Consider the following 25,419-nt stretch of genomic DNA (forward strand, 5'->3'; position numbering starts at 1 on the left):
AAGGGGCTTGCATAAACCTGGATTGAGCTAGATATTATCATGGGCTTCCCCTGTGGCTCAGTGGCAAAGAATCCACGTACAATGCAGGAGATACGGGTTCAGTCCCTGGGCCAGGAAGATCCCCTGGAGAAGGAAATGGCAACCCACTCCATATCCTTGCCTGGAGAATCCCATGGACAGAGGAGCCTGGGGGGCTACAGTCCATGGGGTGGCAGAGAGCTGGACACAACTGAGTGACTAAACAACAACAGAGACGATCGTACTAAGCGAAGTAAGTCAGAAAGAGAAAGGCAGATGCTGTGCGGCATCCCTTACATGTGGAATCTAAATATGATACAAATGAACCTATCTGTGAAACAGCAACAGAATCACAGTCGTAGAGAACAAGCCGGGGGTGGCGAAGGGGGATGGGGACGGGGGAGGAACGGTGTGAGAGGGTGCGGTGAGCAGATGCAGACTGCTGCATATGGGATGGATTAACAGCAAAGGCGTGCTGTATAGCACAGGAGACTATAGTCAGTATCCTACGATAAACCGCAGTGTAAAAGAACATCTAAAAAGTCAGGATGGTGAAGCAGTGTACATAGACATAAAAATCAATACCAGTGCGATTAATGCAAGTGCAGTCCAATAAATTCTTCAAACGTAGGGTCAATGACAAAGAACACTTGAAATATCCAGAGGGTCATCTGTCTACACTGCGTTTCCAGCTCGTAGCCCCACGCCCACACCCAACACACACATACCCTGCATCACAGTCAGCCTCCGCACCGCATCACCAACCCTGCAGCATCAGTCAGCCTCCGCCCCGCATCACCATTTCCCGAAATTCTACACGCCATGGTCTCTCCATAGCATTTTGGACTTTGATGCCACTCAACCTTTATTTTTTTAATCTGTGGAAGGCTCAGTTGCTTACTTAATAGCAGATTTTTAAAAATTAAGATAATTATTATCAGAGTGCTTTGGGACTGTAATTCAGTTAACGAGTGCATATGCTTTTTGTCTTGTTTTGCTTTGCTTTTTAATATGCCAGGTCTTGACTGGGACCCACCGACGGTCGGTAATTTGATCACCCCCTTTTCCCCACAATGCCCTGAGCTATTTCACTTATCGAAAGCATGGGCTCAGCTGTATCTGTGCAGACAGTATTTGTTTTATTGATGTAAGTACAGTCTTAACTGGCAGTATTCCTTTGGAGTAACTTTCTTAATATTCAAAAGAGTGACAAGCACTTGGTCCTATGGTGTATTAAAGTCTTATCTGATTGGAAATGCCACTGAGAGTATAGGTTTGCCAGGGACCTTAAAGTATACATTAAGTGCACATTTTGAAAGTACACGCAGGGCTAGCACTGCTCATCCCGCCTGTATTTTCATATGTGTTGTATATGCAGCGTCCACTTCTGTACCAGGAGAAGGAGAGGAACCTTCCTCTAAGGGAAAGTGCGTCCTGAGCTGTCTGGAGAAGACGACTGAGTACATGTCGTGGATTTAATTGAATACAGCATCATGCCCTCAAAAGATATATCCAAAGGATTTGATTTATTAAAATAAGTGAGGCAGGAGAAAAACGGGACACCGCTCCATCCTTCAGAATAGCATCCTCCATGTAGGCTCAAACCAATCCAGTCCGTGTTCCTCAATGCACGATGACAAGCCTTAACTGCAGACTTTGACCCATACTCTGTCTTTGATGTTGTGTGTTGTTGGAAAACTGATGCCTGAGTGTCCTCTCTGTTCAAACTGTTTCTAATATACAGTTTCCTTGTCCAGTGTTCTTTCAATAAGGGTACCTAGGCCTTGAGGATACTTGTCAGAATGATGCAAATGAAGGTGTGGATTATATATTTCCCTATTTATAAAAAGAGTTTCTACCACAACACCCTCCCTACCAGAGTTGCTGTGACAGAGGACAGTGTGACTGTTATTTTCTGGCAATACGGAACGTGGAGATTGAATAAGTCACGGGAAGTGGTGTCTGCATACTTAGTCCTCCACTGCGATTTCTTCCTTGTGAGGTGGCAATTTTAAAGCTTTTGAACTGGAAAACCTTCCAATCCAAAATCTCCCTGCCTGCTTCCACCTCACCTGAAGCCATGACAGGCACCCCTCCACCAGTAAATTAATATTAATAAACACATTTTAAAGATGATGTTGTAACTCAACTAATGTCTCTCTGGTACCAAAAAATAATGTTAGGAGAATATAAATGTGGGAAAATGCAGATTTCTAAGAATTTCAGAAAGCACAAACAAAAGAATTGCATCAGCCCATGAAGTAGTCGAAACACAGTGGATCTCCCTGGCAAAGGACCAGGGCACAAAAGACCCACACGTTGCAAGGATGCCCCTGCCTTGGACTTCTCAGACTACCCTCTGTGAGAAGCAAGGAAAAGGAAAGAAGGGTAAAGCTGCCCGGCTTCCATGGCTCCATGTGGGCTCCATAGGCCTTTGCTTTTGAACTCTCACACTTCAGTCTCAGTCTCTGGGGTGCCCACTTGTGTTGTTGTTGGTGAATTCTTCCTGGTAGACACCTGTTGGGTCCTGTGTCAATAAGACCCACTGTAGAAGGAGAAAGCACATTTCCTGAGCCAAGAAGGTGAGAGCTGCTCTTTTCCAGGACCCTTGTTAATCCTGGGAGCCCAGCATCTTTGGGGACAGAAAAAATGCAATACAAACTCTCATTTCTTTCCCCCACTCCACAAAGACAGTGCTGTTGCCATGTGAGTGTGCAGCTCCACTTCTCTGAAGAGAGGCAATAGAGCACTTCTCCCTTCCATCTAGAGGTTTTAGAACTGCTTCCCATTGCTTCGTAGCATCATTCTCAGCAGAACCCCACTGATTGGCCATGGCCAGGGTTAGTTTGAATGGTACCTATTATTGAAAGGGAGTCTGTATTTGCAGTAATACAGAGAATGCCAGTTTAGAAATGAGCCTGATTGCATGGTTCATTTTGTTCTCCTTTGTAGAGCCAGGCTGCGGCCCACTACAAAGGCACGAAACATGCCAAGAAGCTCAAAGCACTGGAAGCCATGAAAACTAAGCAGAAATCTGTCACTGCCAAGGACAGCGCAAAGACTACCTTCACCTCCATCACTACCAATACCATCAATGCCAGCTCTGACAAAACAGGTTATGCCACGCTCTCTGTTGTCTTGTCCTCCTCATCCTTGTCGTGTGGGGCTCCTTCCCTGGTCTGCTACTGATGTTCCCGCCACCCTGGTTCACGCCTGACCCATCTCTCTGTGTAATGGTACTGCCCGCCCCCCACATTTTCCCAATACCCTTGAGAGACGGATGATCACTAGTAATATTGCAGATTCTGTGCTGGAAACAGTCCAATGGCTGCTTTTGAGGAACACAGGAGTCACAAGGGCATTTGAAGCCACAGCCCTTTTTGAGAAGGGCCCCTTTCAGTGTGTCTCATCTGCATCTTGTATGCAGCACCTTCTCCCAGAACTGCGTGGCAGATTTTATTTCCCTGTGAGTACACAGCAGACTATGCCAAAAGAATCGCAAAGGCCCCCGTAAGGGCATTACTACTGACAGGGCTTATCCTCATAAATCCCAAATATTGCATTCTTTTAAGTAGTGGCTGTGTGAATCTGGGCTTGTTATGGCTGGGTAACCTTCCCTCTGCATATACAGGTAAGTGTTATTGATGCCAATTATTCTTTTTAACAGTCCTCACAGTGAAATAATGGCCTCTGAAGGGTCCCTTGACATAGCTCCTCAAACAGTTTATTCATAACAAGGGAAGCCGGGGCGGGGTTGGGGCGGTTCCGTAAGCTGGCATTGTAAAATATAAGACCACTGGTCCTCAGAACTTACACAAAAGGAAAGCAGTGTGATCCATGGATCCGCCTTGAATAAATCACTTTCTAAGAACACAAGGGCTGCTACGTATCAGTGGCTTCCCAGTCCCCACAGATAGCAGGAAGCATTGATGTTGTCATCGATGGCAATGTCTTACCTGGAAGAGATCTGCTGGCCTTGGCTGATAAAAACATAAAACCAACAGCGAATGAACACAACAGATTAAAGCAACTTTATTACACGAGGTACGCCCATGAGATGTGCACAGCATCCTCAGAGGGTCTGGAGAGATGCTTGCTCCTGTGTGAGTCTGTGAGGGGTGACGGTATTCCCCCGAGTCCCCGGAGTGCATGTTATGTACCCCACGCGAGCATCACTGTGGACGCAGTCTGCCTCCTCTGTGAGGACCCTGTGTCTCCCCAGAGTGCATGTTATGTACTCCACGCGAGCATCACTGTGGACGCAGTCTGCCTCCTCTGTGAGGCCCCGTGTCTCCTCTGAAGCCGGGACGTCTTGTTGCCTCTGTGCCCTGGCACCGGCCTGATGGGCTGTGGGTGCTGAGGAAACTGTTGGCTGGATTTTCTCAGCCTTTTAATTCTCTGATTCATCCAATTTTGTGTCCCAACATATAAAAGGAAAAAAAAATTGTCATGTTCATTTCTTTGAAGGTCTGAGTAAGAGCTGAATCATACCATCGCATTAGTTCAGATGTAAGACCTTGTATGGAAAACATTACCCTTTTCTCTGTTAATTGAAAATTCACTGCCTTATTTTGGGGACTGTAGGAGAAGTCATGAAGCAAGTGAGTGTCATTTTTCTCCCAGATATTGGGGCACAAACTGGGATTCCCTAAAGCCATGCTCGTCACAAAGATCTACATTTCATTTGCAAAATGATGGTAGATAGGAATAATAAAGATGTAAATTTTATGTAAAAGATTTGATATACAAAGATGAGTTTGATGTCCAGACTTTGATGTAAATTTTTGCTTGCTCTCAAACTTTTCTATTCCTAGACATTTTTATCAATAATGGCTGTTTGGGTTACTTTGACATCTCTTTAAAATGCAAAAGAATCCCTCTATACTGAGAATGAGCACCATGTAATATATATACATACATATATGTATACACACATGTATATATATATATATACACATATATATGTACATGCTGAGTAGAACTGCTCATTTGGCTTAAGAAAGGCTCCCTTGTGAGTTCATTTTTATTATTTAAATGAGTTGTGAATGCATACCTCCATCCCTCACCTTAGGGACTAGAATGGAAAGGATCACAGCCACTAGGGCTCTGTCTTCTAAGAGGATGAGTGGAAACTAGTTGGGGTTGGGTAGTGGGGAAGAGCTGACATAAAACAGACAGATTCCCAGTGGAGACCCCAGCCTCACCTAGTGGTTGGAGTGTGCTGAAGTGGTGAAGGGCCCTTACTAGCTGGAGCTGGAGAAAATGTCAGAAGCCAGAGGGAGAATAAAGTCTGCAAAGTTATCTTAAAGCCAAAAGAAGGAGGAGATGGATGTCTGGAAGGTCTCTGCCTTTCTGACCCATGGGGGCCTCTACTTGCAAAGAGACAGATCGTATAGGTTGAAACACTGATAATCCCAGCACACTCACTGGATATCTTAGGCCAAAGTCTAACCTTCCCTGGCATTTCTGCAAAACCACCTATGAAAAGTAGTCCAGAAAGCCCTTGGAATATCATAGATTCTCATCCCATTTTATTGCAATATGAATCCGAGGCCCCTGTGCTGGCAAACTGGAGTTTTCTTAAAGCTCTTAGCTGTCCTTTTTATTACTGTCTGTGTCCTCATACTGATTAGAAAGGAATACAACTCTGGAAACACAATGGGTCTCTGAGCTAGTTTCTTAGAATAATTAAATAAGTATTTAATTATTTATTTAATCTCTTCTTGGAGACAGAAGGAGAGAGAAGAGTCTGAAATCAGGGACCCTGTATGTTTTAATAATAACAAATTGTAACTTGCTTAACATACAAAGTTGTGAGCAGCTGGAGGCTGATCACTGAATGGTGTCTCCTGCTCACCACTGCATTTTTTAAAGGCAATTGGTTTATATATATATATATATATATAAAAATTTGGCAAAATTAGTGAAAGTGATTTAACCTTTCTATACATTTTATGCATGCATTAGTCACACAACTTTGCCAAATTTATATATATATATATATATATATATATATATTGGTATATATATACCAATTGCCTTTAAAAAATGCTTGAGTATACAGTGATTTGATAAGAGAAGGTTGGGCAACAATAGTAAAAAAAAAAAAAAAACCAGCAAGAAGTGGTGTGGACTTGAATTTAAAAATTGCTTTGTCTTCTCTAAAATACAAGAAATAGACTACTCATGAAAAAATATTCTCATTCCAAATCTACTTATTAAAAAAAAATTAGACAAATAATTCCTTTGAAATTCCTATATCATGTATTTTTAATTGCTGTCTTAGGCTAACAAATATCTGACATGATCCACTGGCTAAACTCTTAGTCCCTGGACTTTCCTGATTTTGGAATTCTCTTCCATCCCTTCAGTCTGCAGGCTGCAGTGGTGAGCAGTAGATGCCATTCAGTGATCAGCCTCCAACTGCTCCCAGAAAGCCTTCTTTCCCTGCTGCTAAGCAAGAGCACACTCCTTGACAGCAATGCTTGATTTCAGCTCTTTCAATCTAATGAGGAGTGCTAGATTGGTGGATTTAACACAGAAAAATTTACAGGCAAAAATAAAAATTTTTTAAATATTTGGAACACTCAGATTTGTTGGTATGGGAGGGTGATTACTGTTCATTATAGAATATTTCAAGGAGCAAATATTTCCAAAGTTGACCAGAATAACTGTCTGATCTAATAACTGTTTTAGGATTTTTAATTATTTATTTATTTTAAAATTGAAGCATAATTGATTTTACAATGTTGTGTTAGTTTCAAGTGTACAGGTGTGTGTATATATATGTATATATGTACATATATATATATTCTTTCAGATTTTTTCCTTTATAGATAATTGTAAGATATTGAGTATAGTTCCCTGTGCTAAACAGTAGGACCTTGCTATTTATCTGCTTTATATACAGTAGTGTGTATCTGTTAATCCCAAACTCCTAATTTATCCTTGCCCTTATGTTCATGCAAATTCTTAATACAGAAAAAGTAATCATGATATTAAGAAATTATGCTTAAAGTAACTTGGGAAATGTAACTCCATTGGCTCTTTCTGTGAAATGACAGTTCACAATTGTTGGATTAAGTCTCGTTGGTCGGAAGTCACCCTCTGGTCTTTCTTTACTTTCCCTTCCTGGAGACTTTTATTCGTTTCCATGATCTGTCCGTTAGTTAGGCTAGGTGACACTGCAGTAACAAGCCACGGCTTTTACAGCCGCTAATGATCTCTCACACCCCATGTAGCAGCCCTGCTGTCTTTCCCATGTTAATTTAACTCTGGGGCCAGGCTGATGAAGCGGTCACTACGTGAACATCACCAGTTCTTTGGAAGAGGGGAAGAGAAGGGTGTGAATCAGTAGACTTTTACAGTTTTTTAATGGGAGTGACACATAACTCTTCTCTCGCTTTCCCTGGTGAGCTGCATGGTCAAGCCTGGTTGTAAAGGGCGGAGAGGGATATTCTCTTCTGGGAAGGGAGGCAGCTAATAGTGAGCAATAAAGCATCACTTCCCACCGTGGCTCCCACTGCCCCGTGCTTGAGTCTCAGCGGCCGCACCTCAGCTTTGTCCTCCTAAGACCTGACCTGACCTCTGTGGCTTATGGGTCACTCACTTGGGTGGGTTGGCAGCACTTCTGTTTTGCAAGTTCAAAAAAAAAAAAAAAAAAAGAAGCCTAACTGACCATCCCCTCCAACTTTCTCTCCCTGCTGTCTTTCCAAGCCCTGCAGCCTGTAGATCTGAAACCTTCGGGCTGCTGTAGCCTCTGCCTCCTGCCTCAGTCTGTGCGTCTCCTTAGTGGCCGGAACGCACTCTCCTCATGTTCCGAGGAAGCATCTTTCACCCTTGCAAGCATGATTTCTCCCCATGTCCTGGCCTCATGGATCTCTGTTTTTACCCTTACACTTGCCTTCAAGTCAAAGTGTTAATCACTCAGTCGTGTCCGACTCTCCCCATGGACTGCAGCCCACCAGACTCCTCTGTCCATGGGATTCTCCAGGCAAGAATACTGGAGTGGGTGGCCATTGCCTTCTCCATGGAATCTTCCCAACCCAGGGATCGAACCTGGATCTCTCACATTGGCAGGCGGCTTCTTTACCATCTGAGCCACCAGGAAAGCCCCTACAGTTGCCTTAGTCTCCGTGCAAATTCAGCGGCCTCCATCCGGGGCCCTGACAACCGCACCCTTCACCCCCCGCCCGTTTACAGGAGCCAGTGTGAGTCCGAGCGCTCACCCGCTCAGAAAGCTTCAGGGAGCCCGTACGCTGGACCTCATGGTCCCCCGTGGTTTGACCGCAACCTACTTTCTCAAACGTTTTTTCGGTTATTTCCCTGCAATATTCTTCTCTAGAGACCGATCCCCCTGTGCCTTTGTATCTAATACTGTGCTTCTAAATTTCTCCCTGAAAAGTGGGTCACTTTTCTCTTCTTCCTCCTGCCTGTGAAGTCCCAGAAGAATCCATACCTCCCTGGCTCCCCTATCCTATTCTTGCTCAAATATAATTTCCATGTCTTGCCTATTTCTGTTGTCAGATGACATGCTCATTTAGAAGACACACTTGCCCAGTCCTTTTACTTATCCTTTTTTCTTTGCAGAGCACTTTTATATAACAGATAGCTTGAAAACTTGAAGCAATCAGTTTTCCTTTTTTGTTCTTGAATTAAAGCAAATCTTTGGATGTTATTAGTGAATATCTAATTCCATGAAAGAACAATAATTCTCATTCATCCAAGGAATTATAAGATATTGCTCAGAGAATTTTGGAGTTGCAGGTTTTCATAATGGTCAAGTCTCACCCCTAAAGTTTGCTTCCTGTTTTTTTTTTTTCCTTCTGAGATTCTTCAGTTACACAAGTAAAGAAGATTTGACATTTCTACTGTCCCTTCAGTGACTATCAATCAGGAGTTAATTAGTTGGTTGAGATTTTAGATTTATGTTAGCCATCTTGGCTTTCCAAGTGGCTCAGTGATGAAAGAACCCACCTGCCAATGCAGGAGGTGCAGGAGACATGAGTTCAATCCCTGGGTTGGGAAGATCCCCTGGAGGAGGGCATGGCAACCCACTCCAGTATTCTTGCCCGGAGAATCCCATGGACCGAGGAGCCTGGTGGGCTACAGTCCATGGGGTTGTAGAATCACACACGACTGAAGTGACTGAGCCCAGCATACAGCACTTAGCACGTCTACTTGGTACAATCTGAGAACCTTTCTCCCTGGTTCTATCACATAATTCTTTCAAGTTTCAGAAAATTGCAAATATTTTCATTAGGTAAAGCTACTTTGTTACAAGTTAAATTTGCCCTTTTCACTCTTACAATTCAATCTTCTTTGTATCAATTTCCCCTGGTCTGTCTTTTGGGAAATCCAAAATTATCATCCAGGATGTTTTACTCACCTGACTCAAAGGTCCCAAGGGTGAAATACTTTTGAATCTATTATTGAAAATGTCTGTGAACGCAAAGGAGTGTTTATTCACTCTGAACTAGTAATTGATTCCATGTATTTATTGGAATTCAAATTACTTACACTTAGAATGTTGAATACTTTTCTAATGATAAAGAAGATGTTTGATGTAAAATGCTAGCCAATGACTGTAAATAAATACATTAGGAAACAAAACCTCTATGGGAATGTCAGTCAATTTTATTAGGTCACATAGTCTGGAGTGTCTCCTCTGAGCATGACCCTCTCAAGCCTGCTGTTTACATCAGGCTTAGTGGCAGACAGAGTTAGGCACATGCTGTTTTTGCCTTTCCATTTAGGTTGAATCTAAATCACAAGAAGGAAATGTCACCCCACTCCAGTACTCTTGCCTGGAGAATCCCATGGATGGAGGAGCCTGGTAGGCTACAGTCCATGGGTTCACAAAGAGTGGACATGACTGAGCGACTTCACTCACTCACTCAAATCATGAGAATGGTGCCCTGGAAATAAAAGTGGTAGCTGAGTAGTCTGTAAGGAAAAGCCAGTCCGGTGTCATTTAGAAAAGAGACAGTTTTTAGCGAGGACGAGTGGGACTTAGCTTTGTTTCTGTTTTCATAAGGACGACGGGAAGAGTTTGCCTTTCTTGACAAAGGCTTCAAACAAAGGTCCCAAATGTTGAAAGTTATAACAGAATACAGGTTGGGCTTAACATCAGAAAGCCATGCATTGGAGAAACTGTGTTATACTTTGTACATACAGTACAGTATGGGATATATTAGATGGTATTTAATTATGTAAATGTGTTATACATATATTTGCCAATAAGCAAGATTCTGTCTTTATTACATGTTCCTGAAACACCCCACTGCACCAGGCCTTCATTATTAGCCTTGCACATTTTCTTTCAGAAGAGAGACACAAGCTTCTGTGGCTTACGAACCCATAGCTCTGTTGACCTTTCAGAGGCAATACGCAGTGATTTGTAAGCAGACACATTTCTATCAGCACTTAGCTCTAGTGGAGTGGTGTACACACGCCCCTCTTGGCAGAGTGGACATTGTGCTAGCTCCCGGGGTCTTTCTTTTCTGGCCCATTCTCCCAAACAAAGACTCCCTGGGACCATCACTGCTATGGTAAAGGACCCCTTTGCAAGCATCTTGGCGAGGAGTTGAAGTACCGTCGTGAGAACACTGATGCCTTAAGTGTTTTTTCTTTTCTTAGCCCTGGCTCAGGACATGCTTCAGATTGGTCAAAGAAAGAGACTTTATCGAGTGTTCCCTGATCAAGATGCATGATAAGTACCAGCAGAGTGTACTAGGAGCAGATTTCTAGCGAGATTAATACAGGGAAGGGGAATTCAGAAAGGAAACACACACACACACACTTCTGATGCTTATTTGAATACTGTGGTCCTGGGATCCTTGTGTGTGAATCAGTGATGACAGATTGTACATTAAAGGTGGCTGGAAATCACAAATAATATTCTAGTCTGTCCTCTGTGTGCCTGAGGAAATCACTATGAATGGTATTTTGCTGATAAAAGCTTTGACCCAGTGCATTATAGAAACCCACTCCTGGAATCAGAGAATTTCACAAAAAACTCCTCATCTGGACAGGAACATGTTGTCTTCCCAAACATAATGAGTGAGTGGAGCTGTGTGTACCTGAATCTCTGAAGGACCTGCCGTCTGTCTGTGGTCAGGGGCTGGGGTATGAGTGCCTGATGGGGGGGAATTAAGACTAAATTGACAAGATAGACATAATTTATGTTATGTTTCAAAGAAACAGGGTGCTTGACTCTTGTGTGTGACTGTGTGTATCTTTCCACACTGCATGTGACTGTCTTTCTTTAGGAGAAATAGCAAAACTACAAAACAAATAGAAAGCTGAACACCTATCTTTTAACAGTATCTATGAAATACCAGACATCTGGATGAATTTTACGGACTAAATTAAAACTCCCAGTGGCTTTATCTACAGCTGTCAGACTTCTGGAAACATCTGTGTCTACATGTGTACTTGTGTGTGGTTTTTAAATTAATGGAGGGATTTTTTCCCCTATTTTTATGTTCTTCTTAGGAATTGAGTGGACATAAGCTTCCATAAGGACTTTCCAGGGGGTGCAGTGGTAAAGAATCCACCTGCCAATGCAGGAGATGGAGGAGAAGTGGGTTCTATCTCTGGGTCAGGAAGATCCCCTGGAGGAAGAAATGGCTACCCACTCCAGTATTCTTGCCTGGAAGATTCCATGGACAGAAGAGCTTGGCGGGCTACAGTCCATGGGGTCACCAAAGAGTAGGACATGACTAAGTGACTAAGCACACCTCACATCACACAAAGCTTATACAAAATATTTCAATGGCAAAATAATGATTCTTAATGTAGACTCTTAACTATAACACAAAAGTTCAACAGTGATCAAACATGAGAGAACATGAAATGAGCACATGTAAAAATCACATGGACCGTTAGACAAGTTTGTCTCCAAAGTGGGAAAGTGAAGGGTGGGATATCTACTAGTAAAGGACGTGAAACAAATGTGAAACAAAGCATGTTCACAGCAGATTTCTCACAGGCAAGCGACATAAAGCTTCTATTGAATTCTTAGTAAAACACAAACTGAAACAGATATTTAAATTAAAAATTATACTTGCATTTATGTTCTATGAATTCCAAACTCTTAAACACAGGCACTTACTCCTTGGAAGGAAAGTTATGACCAACCTAGATAGCATATTCAAAAGCAAAGATGTTACTTTGCCAACAAAGGTCCATCTAGTCAAGCCTATGGTTTTTCCAGTGGTCATGTATGGATGTGAGAGTTAGACTGTGAAGAAGGCTGAGCACCGAAGAATTGATGCTTTTGAACTGTAGTGTTGGAGAAGACTCTTGAGAGTCCCTTGGACTGCAAGGAGATCCAACCAGTCCATTCTGAAGGAGATCAGCCCTGGGATTTCTTTGGAAGGAATGATGCTAAAGCTGAAACTCCAGTCTTTTGGCCACCTCATGCGAAGTGTTGACTCATTGGAAAAGACTCTGATGCTGGGAGGGATTGGGGGCAGGAGGAGAAGGGGACGACAGAGGATGAGATGGCTGGATGGCATCACTGACTCGATGGACGTGAGTCTGAGTGAACTCTGGGAGTTGGTGATGGACAGGGAGGCCTGGTGTGCTGCGATTCATGGGGTCGCAAAGAGTCGCACACGACTGAGCGACTGATCTGACTGAACTGAAACACAGCATCAGATCTTTTCTTTCTTTTTGGACTGTGCTGTGTGTCAGCTGTGGCACATCACTCTCTAGTTGCAGGCTTCGTTGCTTTGAATCGTGTGGAATCTTAGTTCTGGGACCAGGAATCAAACCTTCATCCTCTACATTGCAAGGTGTATCTTAACCGCTGGAAAACCAGGGAAGTCGTGCTTCAGGAAATTTTATCATCTGTCCCTTGCCTCCCATTGCTCAAAGTCTTTCTCGCCTCTCCTGAACTCTAGGAGGGTTCAACTCCAACAAAATTACTTGAGGACCCCAGGCAAGGCCTCCAAATTCTGGGGCTTGGAGAGGTGCTCCTTGTACTTCACCACCCCACGCGTCTCCATGCACAGAGGACGCCCGTGTTACACGCTGATCAATGTGCATGGACAGACACAAACCTGGGCAGAGGATCCGGGCTTCTGTGCCAGCCCTGTCCCAGCACCTGTGGAAACTGGATCTTCCTACTTGTCAATCCCACCACAACTTTACCTGCTTGGTGGACCATACGCCTTTATCCCATATGCTTTATTCAGCCACTGAGAGCTTCACATTAAAACTGTCCATAAACAGGGCCTTCCGAGGTGGTCCACTGACTTAAGACTCTGTGCCCCCAGTGCCGGAGGCCTGGGCTTGACCCCTGGTCAGGGAACTGGATCCCACACGCTGCAAGTAAGACACGATGCCGCCAAATACACGCGTACATATGCGGTTAAAAATGAAACTGTCCGTAAACAGCGAGGCAGTCCTTTCCATCTCAGCAGCAGCATCCCAGGACTTCTTTTAACAGTCCAAGCTAACACACTCCCAGAACGTCTAGTGACCGTTTCCATGCCTAGAGTCAGTACATTTTACTAATTGAACTCCCAAAACGTCTAGTGACCGTTTCCATGCCTAGAGTCAGTACATTTTACTCATTGAACTCTATTACTTGTACTTTATAATGCAAATCAAAGATATTAGCCAGTGTAGCTCAGAATTTGAATGCACAACCCTTGAGTTGAACATGTCTCAGAGACAGCATGAAATTAAGTTGCTATTTTAATTATCATAATTGCATTCAGAGTCATCCCTAAATTTCCCTGCTACTTCAGTTTCTCATGAGAACTAAGAACATGTTTAAAAGCTCTGTTGAGTTAGATTGACGCTGCACTAACTAAGTTGTGTCCCTGGAATCAGGTTAAATTTGAGGGCAGGGGGCGTGTTTAACTGCGTAGGGTGGAGCCTGGGCCCTGCAGCCAGCGCCCAGCATTCGCTTTGCTTCGGCTGTGGCTCAGTCTGTAGACAGCCTTGCCAGTAGCTTACACTTACGTGATTGCTTGAGTCAGTCACCCCCAGATTATACCATTTGGAGCCTGGCCGAACTCCAGCGTGAAGGTCAAGATGCCGCATGTGTAGCCGTCAGGATACTGACCCCTTTGGACCTTATCTTGCTTTTTGCCCAGCTTTCTGTTTCCTTACCAACTCTCTAGTAGAATTCAGGAAATCCAGATTAAAAAAATAATGCATTTCTTTCATGCTGCCCAGGGAGTAGAACATATGGAAAAGAAAATCTTTCCCATCCTTCTCTGAACTGGTCAGAGATTTGAGCATTTGATTCTTGAACTCTAGGGTACTTATTAGTTCTTTGGTTCACCTATTCATTCGCTCCTACTCATTCCTATTCAAATACTTTTGCGATATTAAAGATAACTGCGGGGTTGGGTGGAAAGTGAGGTGCAGAACAGGAGTGCTCCTTGCAAGCTGTCTCCAGTCTGGCTCAGGAAAACAAGAAACAAACCCCAAATATAATCCAGGGAGGAAATGACTCATCAGGAGACAATAGCAAATTTAGGGCCACAGGAGTCCAGAGCAACTGGAGTGACCCTTTCATAGGAAGCGGGTAGAGGGCTCAGAAATACTACTAAGTGCACATCAAGGGTATGCAATCCCTAAAAGAACTCCTTAACTATTTCATGTAAGCCTTTCGGGGCATGCTCGATATTTGCTCCTGTCCTCTTGTGGATTCACTTCAAAGAAGGATTGAGAACGAAAGGCTGCAGCACAGTGCTTTAGAAGTTCTATGTCAGACAGCCGAGAGGCGGTCAGCGGCTCTTGGGGCCGACAACGTGGCTTCTGTGCTGCCCAGAAAGGAGAAGCGATGAAGCTGGCCTATGCATCCCAAGAAAGACATCACCTTGTGTGTAGAGAGGAGGCTCTCCACGATTTTTGGCAGGAAGGTTATGGAAGAATTTGACTCTTACTTTGCAGATAAAGAAACCAGGTTCTGAGTGAAATAACTTGACTGAGGTCAACACGTCTATTAAGAGGCAGAGCTGGGATTTGAACCTCATTCTGATTCTGTCAGTCAGCGGTCTCCTCTTGGGCAGCAAATTCCTTATTCCTCTCATAGTCCTAGATAGTGCTACTCCAATGTGGGTGGCTACTGGACTATTAAGTCACCCAGGAGAGTTCCTCTTACTTTGCAAAACCATCTAACACCCCCTAAGAATGCTGCTGAAATTATTTGCCTTTGCATATCAGATATTGGATCTGTTAAAAGATTCTGACATGTGTGTCTGCCCACATTTAAGGTCATCCCATCATTATTGTGATTTTTAACTGAGTGGAGGCTTCTAAGAGATGATGAAGTTAAGGGCCAAAGCTCTTGGTTATTCTCCATTTTTTAATGAAACCATGCTGTAATTTTTATTGTTTTGTCATATAGAAAAAGCTTCACGTATATTGAAAAGAAGCATCTTTGATTCCTCTATGTAAACTTTACATTAGTTCATTCAGAAGCTGCATGTGAAACCATCTCAAACTTGGATGTTCTGTGTTTATTGATTTTGTAATGCTAGTTAGACAACACAGGATTTTCTGCAAGATCAAAACTCAGACCTTTAATACAAAAGGCAAAAAAAAAAAAAAAAGGTCTAGGGTTTTGGGGCAGTCAAATGTGAATTTTTCTAAATGAATATACAAAACTATCAAAGATATCAGAAGTCTGCCTTCAGTGGAAGGGATTGGAGTCTGGTAGGATATGTATTCAGTTCAGTTCAGTTCAGTTGCTCAGTCGTGTCCGACTCTGTGTGACCCCATAGACTGCAGCACGCCAGGCCTTCCTGTCCATCACCAACTCCTGGAGCTTGCTGAAACTCATGTCCATCAAGTTGGTGATGCCATCCAACCATCTCATCCTCTGTCGTCACCTTCTCTTCCTGCCTTCAATCTTTCCCACCATCAGGGTCTCTTCAAATGAGTCAGTTCTTGGCATCAGGTGGCTAAAGTATTGGAGTTTCAGCTTCAGCATCAATCCTTCCAGTGAATATTCAGGACTGATTTCCTTTAGGATTGTCTGGTTGGATCTCCTTGGAGTCCAAGAGACTCTTTGCAGTCCAAGGATATGTATTATCTTCTAGAAATTTTCACTTTGGAAAAGTTCTTTAATTATTTCAGTCAACTAAGGTGATATTTAGTGCAGTAATTTTGGTAATTGAAAATCCAGTCACATAAGAAAGAATTGATTCAGGGTCCATAAATGCAAGGTTTTTCCTGTGTTACTAAGACATTTTAGATCAGTATACAATGATATTTAAAAATAAAGTAATGTGGTCTAAAGTTTATGGTCATAAATAGCTCGCTCTATAAAGTTGGCAATTTCCTCAACAGGAGAAACAGTGTAGCTTTTATTTATATAGCTTTTAAAATTTTAATATGTCATCATATAAATTTATAAGTTATTGACATCCCCATAATAAGGAATTTACAGAAGACTGTATCAGAAATTAGACAGAAATCATATTTACCTACGCATTAGTAGAAACATTTCATAAATCTCTCATTTGCCAGATATTTGGGAAAGCATGTTAGTGATGTTGTACTTGTCTTTTAGTCGTTTCCAGGTTCTAGTATGTGTTAACTTTTGTGGCCTAGGAAGGATCATCAAATAATCGTCACCCTAAAAGGTGAATTGATATTAGAAAGAGTTTTGAAACAGTAAGTAAAAACCAATTTCTTACTTCACAGTAATCCAAGCTTCTAACCAGAGTATGTCTTTGTGCTAAAAAACCACCAGTCTAATAACTGGTTAGAGTATCTGTAGAATAATTTACTTGTCATGGCTGCAAATTCATCAAGTAGTTCTGTCCAGTAATAGTCTCTGTATGCAAAAGGGTGAGGGTGATATCTTCTATCAAACTTGCAATTAACAGGGGAGGGTAGGACAGTTTTCTTGAGTTGCATCTTGTGGAAATTAATTTTTTTTTTTTGTAATGCCAAAAGGAACAAAGGAAAGAAACCAAATGAGACTTCATAGACAAAGTAATTTTTTTTTCAGGTAGAACACATTTAGAATTATAAAGAAAGCTTGTTCAGTATGTGAGAACTTTGTCATCAGATTGATTTAATTTAGATGTTGGTTTTTCAGAATATTTTATTTTATTTAAAAACCTGAGAAAGTCTTTGTTTTGTCTTCATCAAAATTCCACCCAATGTAAACTTCTGCACATTCGGGAACTGCAGTTTTATCAGCTGTCTTCTTATTCCAGAAAGAAAAATAAAGCAAGTATAATAATGTGCCCTACACCGTGGGTAGTTTTTTTCCTCCAACACTGGTGAATTTGGCTTTTTTAAAAAGATACTTACACAGATGAATGTTTAAAGAGACAATCTTTATTAGGTGTGCACCTCCATCCCAGCTCCTGTTAGAGAAGAAGTTTTTCTGTTAGCTGGGTTAAAGGGTTAACCCTTCATGACTTTGGTAATAAAAATATTGTTGAAGTTTAAAAGAAACAACAGCAAAACACTCAAAACTTGATGTCATTTATCATCAGTACAGTTGTGAACTTCCAAAGATGAGAATGTATTATGAACCTACCACAGTACTATACAGCTGATTGTGTTAGCTGGGTATCTAGGCTAACTTTGGGCTTCCCTGGTGGCTCAGACTATAAAGAGTCAGACTGCAGTGCAGGAGACCTGAGTTCAATCTCTGGGTTGGGAAGATCCCCTGGAGGAAGAAATGGCAACCCATTCCAGTAATTCTTGCCTGGAGAATCCCATGGACAGAGGAGCCTGGCAGGCTACCGTCCATGGGGTCGCAGAGTCAGACACAACTGAGCCACTAATCACAGCACATAGCACAGGTGAACTTTGTTGGAAAAGTTGAAGTGAAAGTTGCTCAGTCGTGTCCGACTCTGTGACCCCATGGGATTCTCCAGGCCAGAATACTGGAGTGGGTAGCCTTTGCCTTCTCCAGGGGATCTTCCCAACCCAGGGATTTAACTCAGGTCTCCTGAATTGAAGGCGGATTCTTTACCAGCTGAGCCAACTATGTTGGACTTACAACCAAATTGGGCTTATGTGTAGGCTCTCAGAGCGGAGCTTGTTCGTATGCAGGGGACTCGCTGTATCTCCCATGGTATTGGGTGTATTGCTTGTAATAGTATCAGTACTACGTTGTAAGACTTCTCACGATCCCGAGGTTAAGCAGCCAGTTCTTGCTTGGGTGGAGGTGTGAGGGGAGGTCTCCTGTGTTCTTACCGTCAAATGACAGCCTGTGGTGAGCTGTTCCCAGACCTGCTTCACCCCCCGGTCAGGCTGTCAGTGGCGCCGCCTTTGGTTGGAGCCTTGGGGGGCGGGGGCGGGGGCGGGGGCGGGGGCGGTCTGCTGGAGGTCCTCCTGGGGGCCTTCGCATGTCCTGAGCACCTCGCACACGGCATCTTTGTTTCAGAAAGACAGCCAGGCTGAAGTTCTGGTTGCTTTTATGACTCTGAGTTCCCGACCCCTTCACTGAACTTGCTTCGTTGCACAGGGGACGGCAGAGGCTCGGCGTCAGCAGGTCGTCCGGGACAGGAGTTCTCGTTCAGGCCGTCGTTTAAAAGGACACCGCCACAGTGCTGTTGTAATCTAGCCCGTCCCACTCTGTGCTATTTGAACAGCAGCCTTAGAAGAGGCAGGACAGGGTGTGGAGATCAAGGAAGAGGTTGGGACTGTAGTAGGAAGAACACTTGAATCATGGAGACAACAGCAAGAAGGAGTGAAACCTAAGTTGTAGAAGCTCAAAGCACCAGAGCCATGTGTTGGCATCAAAGAATTTTAGGGATGTACCTAAAAGATGAACGCTTAGCTTCCTGATTTCAGAGGAAGCTGTGGCTCCAGCCCAGACCTCCAGGGCAGGGCTTCAGGAAGAGGCTTCCATGACTGGAAAAGGGAGATGCCCTTGACTTGGAGGTCACAGCCCATCCTGACTGGGAGCTCCGTGGCCGTGTGGCCGTCTGGAAGCTGTTGCAAGCCCAGGACAGCCTGTGGCATAGAGTGGGACAGACAGATGGATGTGTTCGCCTCGGTGGGAACGGAGAACCAGGTTTAGATGGTGAAGCTGAATCCTGGCAGGTGTCCCAAAGCAAAAATCTCACGCAAACGACTGCGTCAGCTGGTTGCTTTGACATCACGATTCCAAAAATAAATGCAATGGCCCATCTGGGAAGTTCAAGAAGGAGGCGAGGATTCAGACTCCATCCCATGTTCTCTTTCTGTGCTCAGTCAGCCGCTCTCTGTGTCAGGGCCCCTAGAGGAGCCCTGTGAACCTCGCCTTGGTATCGAGCCCTGGAACTCCTGTCAGGCCACTTTATGGCTCCTCCCCGCCCCAGGTTGCCTCTGTCGGCGGACCATATCTGCCTAGCTTTTGCTCTGTTGATTTAATAGACCCAGGAAAAGCTGATAACGCAAGCACGGAAGTTCTGAGTGGCAAGTCTCCAGTTTCATTTCCATCCTTCCTCTGGGGTTCCTTGGACCCTGTGGACTCTAGGTTCTGCTCCATTCCAGCCACTTTAAGTGTAGAGCCTATTGAAATACATTTCTCAAGTGTGTGTGTGTGTGTGAGAGAGAGAGAGAGCCACTGTCCCTCTATGAGCTGCAAGAAAAAAAAAACTTGCCTTATTATTTAGCAGGTTTTAACAGGTTTCAGTCCATTAAAAGCAAAAGCGAGCATTAAATCGCATTCTTCAGCTTTTAACCAGGGAGCTTTCATCGGTTTATTAATAGTCTAACTGCAAGTGTGTCTGTTCACGGTGGGGCTGGGCCCACTCTAGCGGCGACAGTCCTCTGGGACCACAAATCCAATTCCAGGTTCTACCTCCAGGTAATGATTTTGGGCTGCTTTGGAGAGATTAAACAAATAAATGGCACTGCTTTCCTTCCAGAGAGCTGAAGCGGACTGGATTTATTTATGCTCTAAAAACCCCGGCCTCAGAAAACAGCCACAACCGAAGAACAGATGGCCCGGCGGGCACACGGCTCTTCCACGGCAGGCTCCTCATTGTCACTCCTGTTTCTAAGAGGCTGTGATGCTGGATGGACAGAAGAGTGAGAATCGGAAAAATGGAAAGGATACATATGAACTGCAGCCATGAAATGAAAAGACGCTCGCATCTGGGAAGGAAAGATATGATCAACCTAGATAGCATATTAAAAAGCAGAGACATCACTTTGCTGACAAAGGTCCATCTAGTCAAGCTATGGTTTTTCCAGTAGTCATGTAGAGATGCGAGACATGGACCATCGAAAAGGCTGAGCACCCAAGAATTGATGTATTCAAACTGTGGTGCTGGAGAAGACACTTGGGATTCCCTTGGACAACAAGGAAATCAAACCAGTCAGTCCTAAAGGCAATCTACCCTGAATATTCATTGGAAACATTGATGCTGAAGCATCAATACTTTGCCGCCTGATGTGAAGAGCTGATTCATTGGAAAAGACCCTGATGCTAGAAAAATTGAAGGCAAGAAGAGAAGGGGGTGACACAATATGAGATGGTTGGACAGCATCATGGACTCAATGGACGCTGAGTTTGAGCAAACTCCAGGAGATTTTGAAGGACAGAGGAGCCTGGCATGCTGTGGTCCATGGGGTCACAAAGAATCAGACACGACTTAGTGACTGAACAAGACACACTAGAACAAGGCTGGGAGCTTTGCCTTGATGGGGTAGGGCGGAAGATTCTGCTCTAAATAGGCGGCACACGCAGGCAGGAGAAAAGCGCCATTAGCATTAGCTTCCTGTGCTGGTGGGGCTCCTCCTTTGTCACAATGAGCTGTGTTTCCCTTTTTGCCTTGACTGCTGGGAAGATTAGAACAAATCTGATGAACAACTGTAATCTTCCTGAAGTTAATGGAGGGGACGAGGAAGTGATCGATTAACCACGAGAAGAGAGACATAAAATCTTAAAGACATAAAATCATAAAATTGTAGAAGAATGAAAACAGCCTTGTTCTGTGAGTCATGAAGGTACACGAGCAGGCTACTTGGTGAAAAATACAGAAGAGCTCAGTGGGCTCAGTTTTGGGGACTCTCCATCACATCACAATAACATGTTTCTTGTGCCATTTTGTCTACTGTCTGCCACCTCCCACGGAAGGGATATTCCTTACCAGCGGGAATAAGTCTCGTCTTGTTCAAAGCTACTTTCCTTGTACAGTCTTGGCTCATTCAGAAAACATAGTGTAAATAAATAGCCATCCAATGAATGTATGGAGGAATGAGTGAACAGACAAAGCACTTTCTATCAAGGAGCATTCCTGCTGTTTTACTGACTGTGAAGGAATTCTGCCATGGGCCATGTGACTAGCTGATAGGAATGTTCTGGATCAAGCTTTGTGTTGTGGTTCTACTAGACATGAACAGTATTTTCAGTGCCCAGACTCTCTGACGTTTATCTCTCTACTTTCAAGCCTTCACGAGAGTTCAAAGCCTTTTGCTTTTTACTCCTCAGCTGATAGGAAATCCAGTCAAGATATTTGTTGTTGCAAAACCACAGAGGAATATTGCATGCATTCTTTAGCCCTACCTGTGTGTGAGGACATTTATCATCTTTTGATAACATGTCATCATCTTCAGAGAAATGGGCAGCCTGTACTTTATAATCGGGATGGGAGGCTGGGGTGTGACTGATGGGAGCCTTTATCAGGCATCGTCGTCAACCAGGTGTCTCTGAAAAGTGTGTGTTCGAAAGGCAGTGCTCACATTAATGACACTTGGGTCCATTTCTCCTCATGCAGCTGTAAAATAATGCATCTGTACCTGTAAATTAACACAACTTCATCTCAGGTTCGGAGAAGGCGGTGGCACCCCACTCCAGTACTCTTGCCTGGAAAATCCCATGGATGGAGGAGCCTGGTGGGCTGCAGTCCATGGGATTGCTGAGGGTTGGACACGACTGAGCGACTTCACTTTCACTTTTCACTTCCATACATTGGAGGAGGAAATGGTAACCCACTCCAGTGTTCTTGCCTGGAGAATCCCAGGGACGGGGGAGCCTGGTGGGCTGCCATCTATGGGGTCGCACAGAGTTGGACATGACTGAAGGGACTTAGCAGCAGCAGCATCTCAGGTTGGGTTCTCATACACATGCATAGCCAAACTCTGATCACCAGTCAGATTAGCTTCATTATTCAGCGAGTATCCCTTCTACTCAGCGGTCACTGACTGGATTTGTGACTCTCTAGATAAAGTCTTTTAATCTCTCTGCTAAGTCAGTTTCCAGAGAGGACAGCCTCTGTATTGGCAGCTATGAGAGTCAGCAGTCACTCAGCACCTAACACAGGATACTGTGTTGGGTTGGTGTTTTGGAACCTAAGAAAATTCTCTGCCATCAAGGAGACTTCAGTCTTGGTTAGTGGATAAAACCAAAGTGGAAATGCTATGATGCGTGCCTAAGGCTCCAGACAAAAAGAGGGTGATACAGACATGTGCTCGAAGGAGTGAAGGCCAGGGGTGGATGGGGAAGGTAGGTGGCACTGGGAAGCAGGCTCTAGGCCTCCAAGCTCTACTGTACCATTTAGCTTTCTTCATCTGCCAAATAGTAAGTTGTAGTGAAGATGATCAGTGATGCAATGAAGATGCCTGTCATAATTCCAGGCACATCTTGAAAGGGAAAGTTTCTCAGTCATGTCCAACTCTTTGCAACTTCATGGACTATACAGCCCATGGAATTCTCTAGGCCAGAATACTGGAGTGGGCAGCCTTTCTCATCTCCACGGGATCTTCCCAAGCCAGGCATTGAACCCAGGTTTCCTGCATTGCAGGTGGATTCTTTATCAGCTGAGCCACCAGGGAAGCCCAAGAATACTGGGGTGGGTAGCCTATCTCTTCTCCACGGGATCTTCCTGGCCCAGGAATCGAACTGGGGTCTCCTGCATTGCAGGTGGATTCTTTACCAACTGAGCTATCAGGCATGTCATAGTTACTTTGAAATGGTAGAAAGTTTACTATGGTTACTATTCACTGTTGTAATTATTATCATTATTATCTTGTACCCACTCCTCTGTGAGTCTCACAAATGGAAAAAAAAAAAATGCGAAGGGCTATTAAAAGGAAATCTCCTAGAGGAAGCTGAGAGCTGGCAGGATCAGAAAGGATGGTTTAGCCAATGCAGTGCCGAAGCGTCCAAGCCTTTCCTGTGTCAGAAAGGCGAGTGCACCGCCAGCTGGGGTTCAGGACAGTTCACGCTCTTTCCTCGAGTCGGCTCCACCATTTAGTTTAGTTTTCCCTTCGTGGTAACACGGGTATCTCTTTAATCCCATATTATGGCCTGGGTCCAGCTTTAGCAAATAAGGGGGTCTTGTAGATCAGGATCTGTGTTTTCAGAAGGAATCTCCCTGAGCCAGCTGCTCATGGCAAGACCCCAGCTCAGGAAGACCTACACGTGGGACAAGCCTGAGGAAATAATTGATTTAAAGTTTCTGGTTCCAAATAAGAGGGAATAGGCACGTTCTATCCCATCTTCCTGCTAAGGACAACCAGAAACCCTGGACAAAATACAGAGAACAGCCATCAGAAGACTGTGACAGTGGAAAATAGAAGTGACCAAGGAGTTGAGGCATGACCCGGTGGGACGTTCCCTGGTCTTTTGATTATTGTTTCTTTTGTTTTTGTCTGTTTGCTTTCGTGCATGTTTGTGTTTTTCTTTGTTTTCCTTCTATAAATGCCAACCTACGTGCTATAGCAGCTGGCAATCTGGAACTGTAGTGGGTGCAGACCCAGCGCCAGAAGAACAGCCTCTCTTTGGAGCCCTCTTGTGGACCTGGAAGGTGGTAACCTTGTGGGATGGAGCCCTTTTGACAATACACATTCTTCTCCAGGCGCACAGGGCAAGGAGCCGGGCCTCTAACTGCCCCATGCCCCCCTCACTGGACCCTTCAGAACCCGGGGGGAAGAGTCCCGCTGATGGTCTCTGCCCGTCACTGAGGCAAGCCGACGCAGTGCTCTTTCCATCAGGCCCTGCAGGTCTCACCCTGTGAAGACGGATCCTGAAATACTCTTCACCAGCTGCGGGATGTTCCCTTCGTCAGTAGAGGGCGCAAGAGAGACACGGCCGGGGGAAGGATCTGGCCTGGCCTTCCTGGCCAGTCTCCTGCGGGGTGGACAGAACCACCACCTGCAGTCCACGCAGGCTGCAGCGTCTCCCAGCACACAAAATGGCAGTTGTGTAGCTTTGGGTCTCTAGTTAGGTTTTCTCCATAAATAGCTTGCTCTGATGCCTCAAGGGGGGATTTCCAGTGAGTACCACCAGGGAGGCCCTGCAGCATCTTTGCAGCCTTTCACTGAACCATGGTCACAGCCTCTCCAGCAAGGTCTGGAGCTTGGGCTTGGGGATCTGGGGGCAGACTCTTCCTTAGACCAGGGACTCAGCTGTAGAGGTGGGGCTGCTCCTTAGATTTGCTGGTCCTGTGTCATTCAGAGTTCTCGTTACTTCTTACTAGGCAATCGTCATTAAGCAAGAGCTTAATAGTAAATTAATATAAATATTTCATGTTCAAAGTGCTGTGTAGTTTCTCTTATGATTGGACTCCAAGTGATAAAGACTGACACCAAATGCATGATCCATTAACACAAAAAATGGATACGTTGGCTTTCATCAAAATTAAAACTTTTGTTCTGTGGCAGATGGTCCTCCATCCGGTAGAAAATAGTTTCAATTCATACAGACCCTATATCCAGAATATACAAAGAACATGTTAAACTCAACAGTAAGAAGACAAACATCCCAATTAGACAATGGGCAGAAGGCTTGAGCAGATACTTCAACGAAGACTGCAGAGATGGTAAATAAGCACATGAGAAAATATTGAATACACTTAGCTATTTGATGTTCAGTGGCTCAGTTGTGTCCAGTCCTTCACAGCCCCATGGACTGTAGCACGCCAGGCTTCCGGGTCTTTCACTATTTCTTGGAGTTTGCTCAGACTCATGCCCATCGAGTCAGTGGTGCCATCAACCATCTCATCCTCTGTCACCTTGTCTCCTCCTGCCTTCAGTCTTTCCCAGCATCATAGTCTGATGCTGTTTCCAATGAGACAGCTCTGCACATCAGGTGGCCTAAGTATTGGAGCTTCAGCTTCAGCGTCAGTGTTTCCAATGAATATTCAGGGCTTATTTCCTTTAGGATTGACTGGCTTGATCTCCTTGTCCAAGTGACTCTCAAGAGTCTTCAGCACCACAGTTTGAGAGCATCAGTTCTTTGGCACTCAGCTTTCTTTGTGGTCCAACTGTCACATCTCTACCTGACTACTGGAAAAACCATAGCTTTTATTATAAGGACCTTCCTTTGTCAGCAAAGTGATGTCTCTCCTCTTTAATGCAATGTCTAGTTTTGTCATAGTTTTTCTTCCAAAGATCAAGCATCTTTGAATTTCATGGCTGCAGTCAGTGTCTGCAGTGATATTGGAGCCCAAGCAAATAAAGTCTGTCACTGTT

At 44.2% G+C, this 25,419-nt stretch overlaps 1 protein-coding gene across 5 annotated transcripts in view; it reads left to right on the plus strand.

Annotated features, from left to right (window-relative positions):
* Nucleotides 1-25,419, plus strand: part of ZNF385D (zinc finger protein 385D) — a 1,003,514-nt gene that overhangs the window by 896,800 nt on the left and 81,295 nt on the right. For all 5 annotated transcript variants that reach the window (XM_086379817.1, XM_086379818.1, XM_086379820.1 and 2 more), the window contains one exon: nt 2,971-3,133. In XM_086379817.1, the coding sequence (XP_086235943.1) occupies nt 2,971-3,133 (163 nt within the window). The remainder of the gene's footprint in view (nt 1-2,970; nt 3,134-25,419) is intronic.

This window comes from Bos grunniens, chromosome 27 (genome assembly GCF_055505025.1).
Source record: "Bos grunniens cultivar Pamir isolate PY7600 chromosome 27, Bosgru_T2T1.0, whole genome shotgun sequence".
Classification (NCBI taxonomy): Eukaryota; Metazoa; Chordata; class Mammalia; order Artiodactyla; family Bovidae; genus Bos; species Bos grunniens.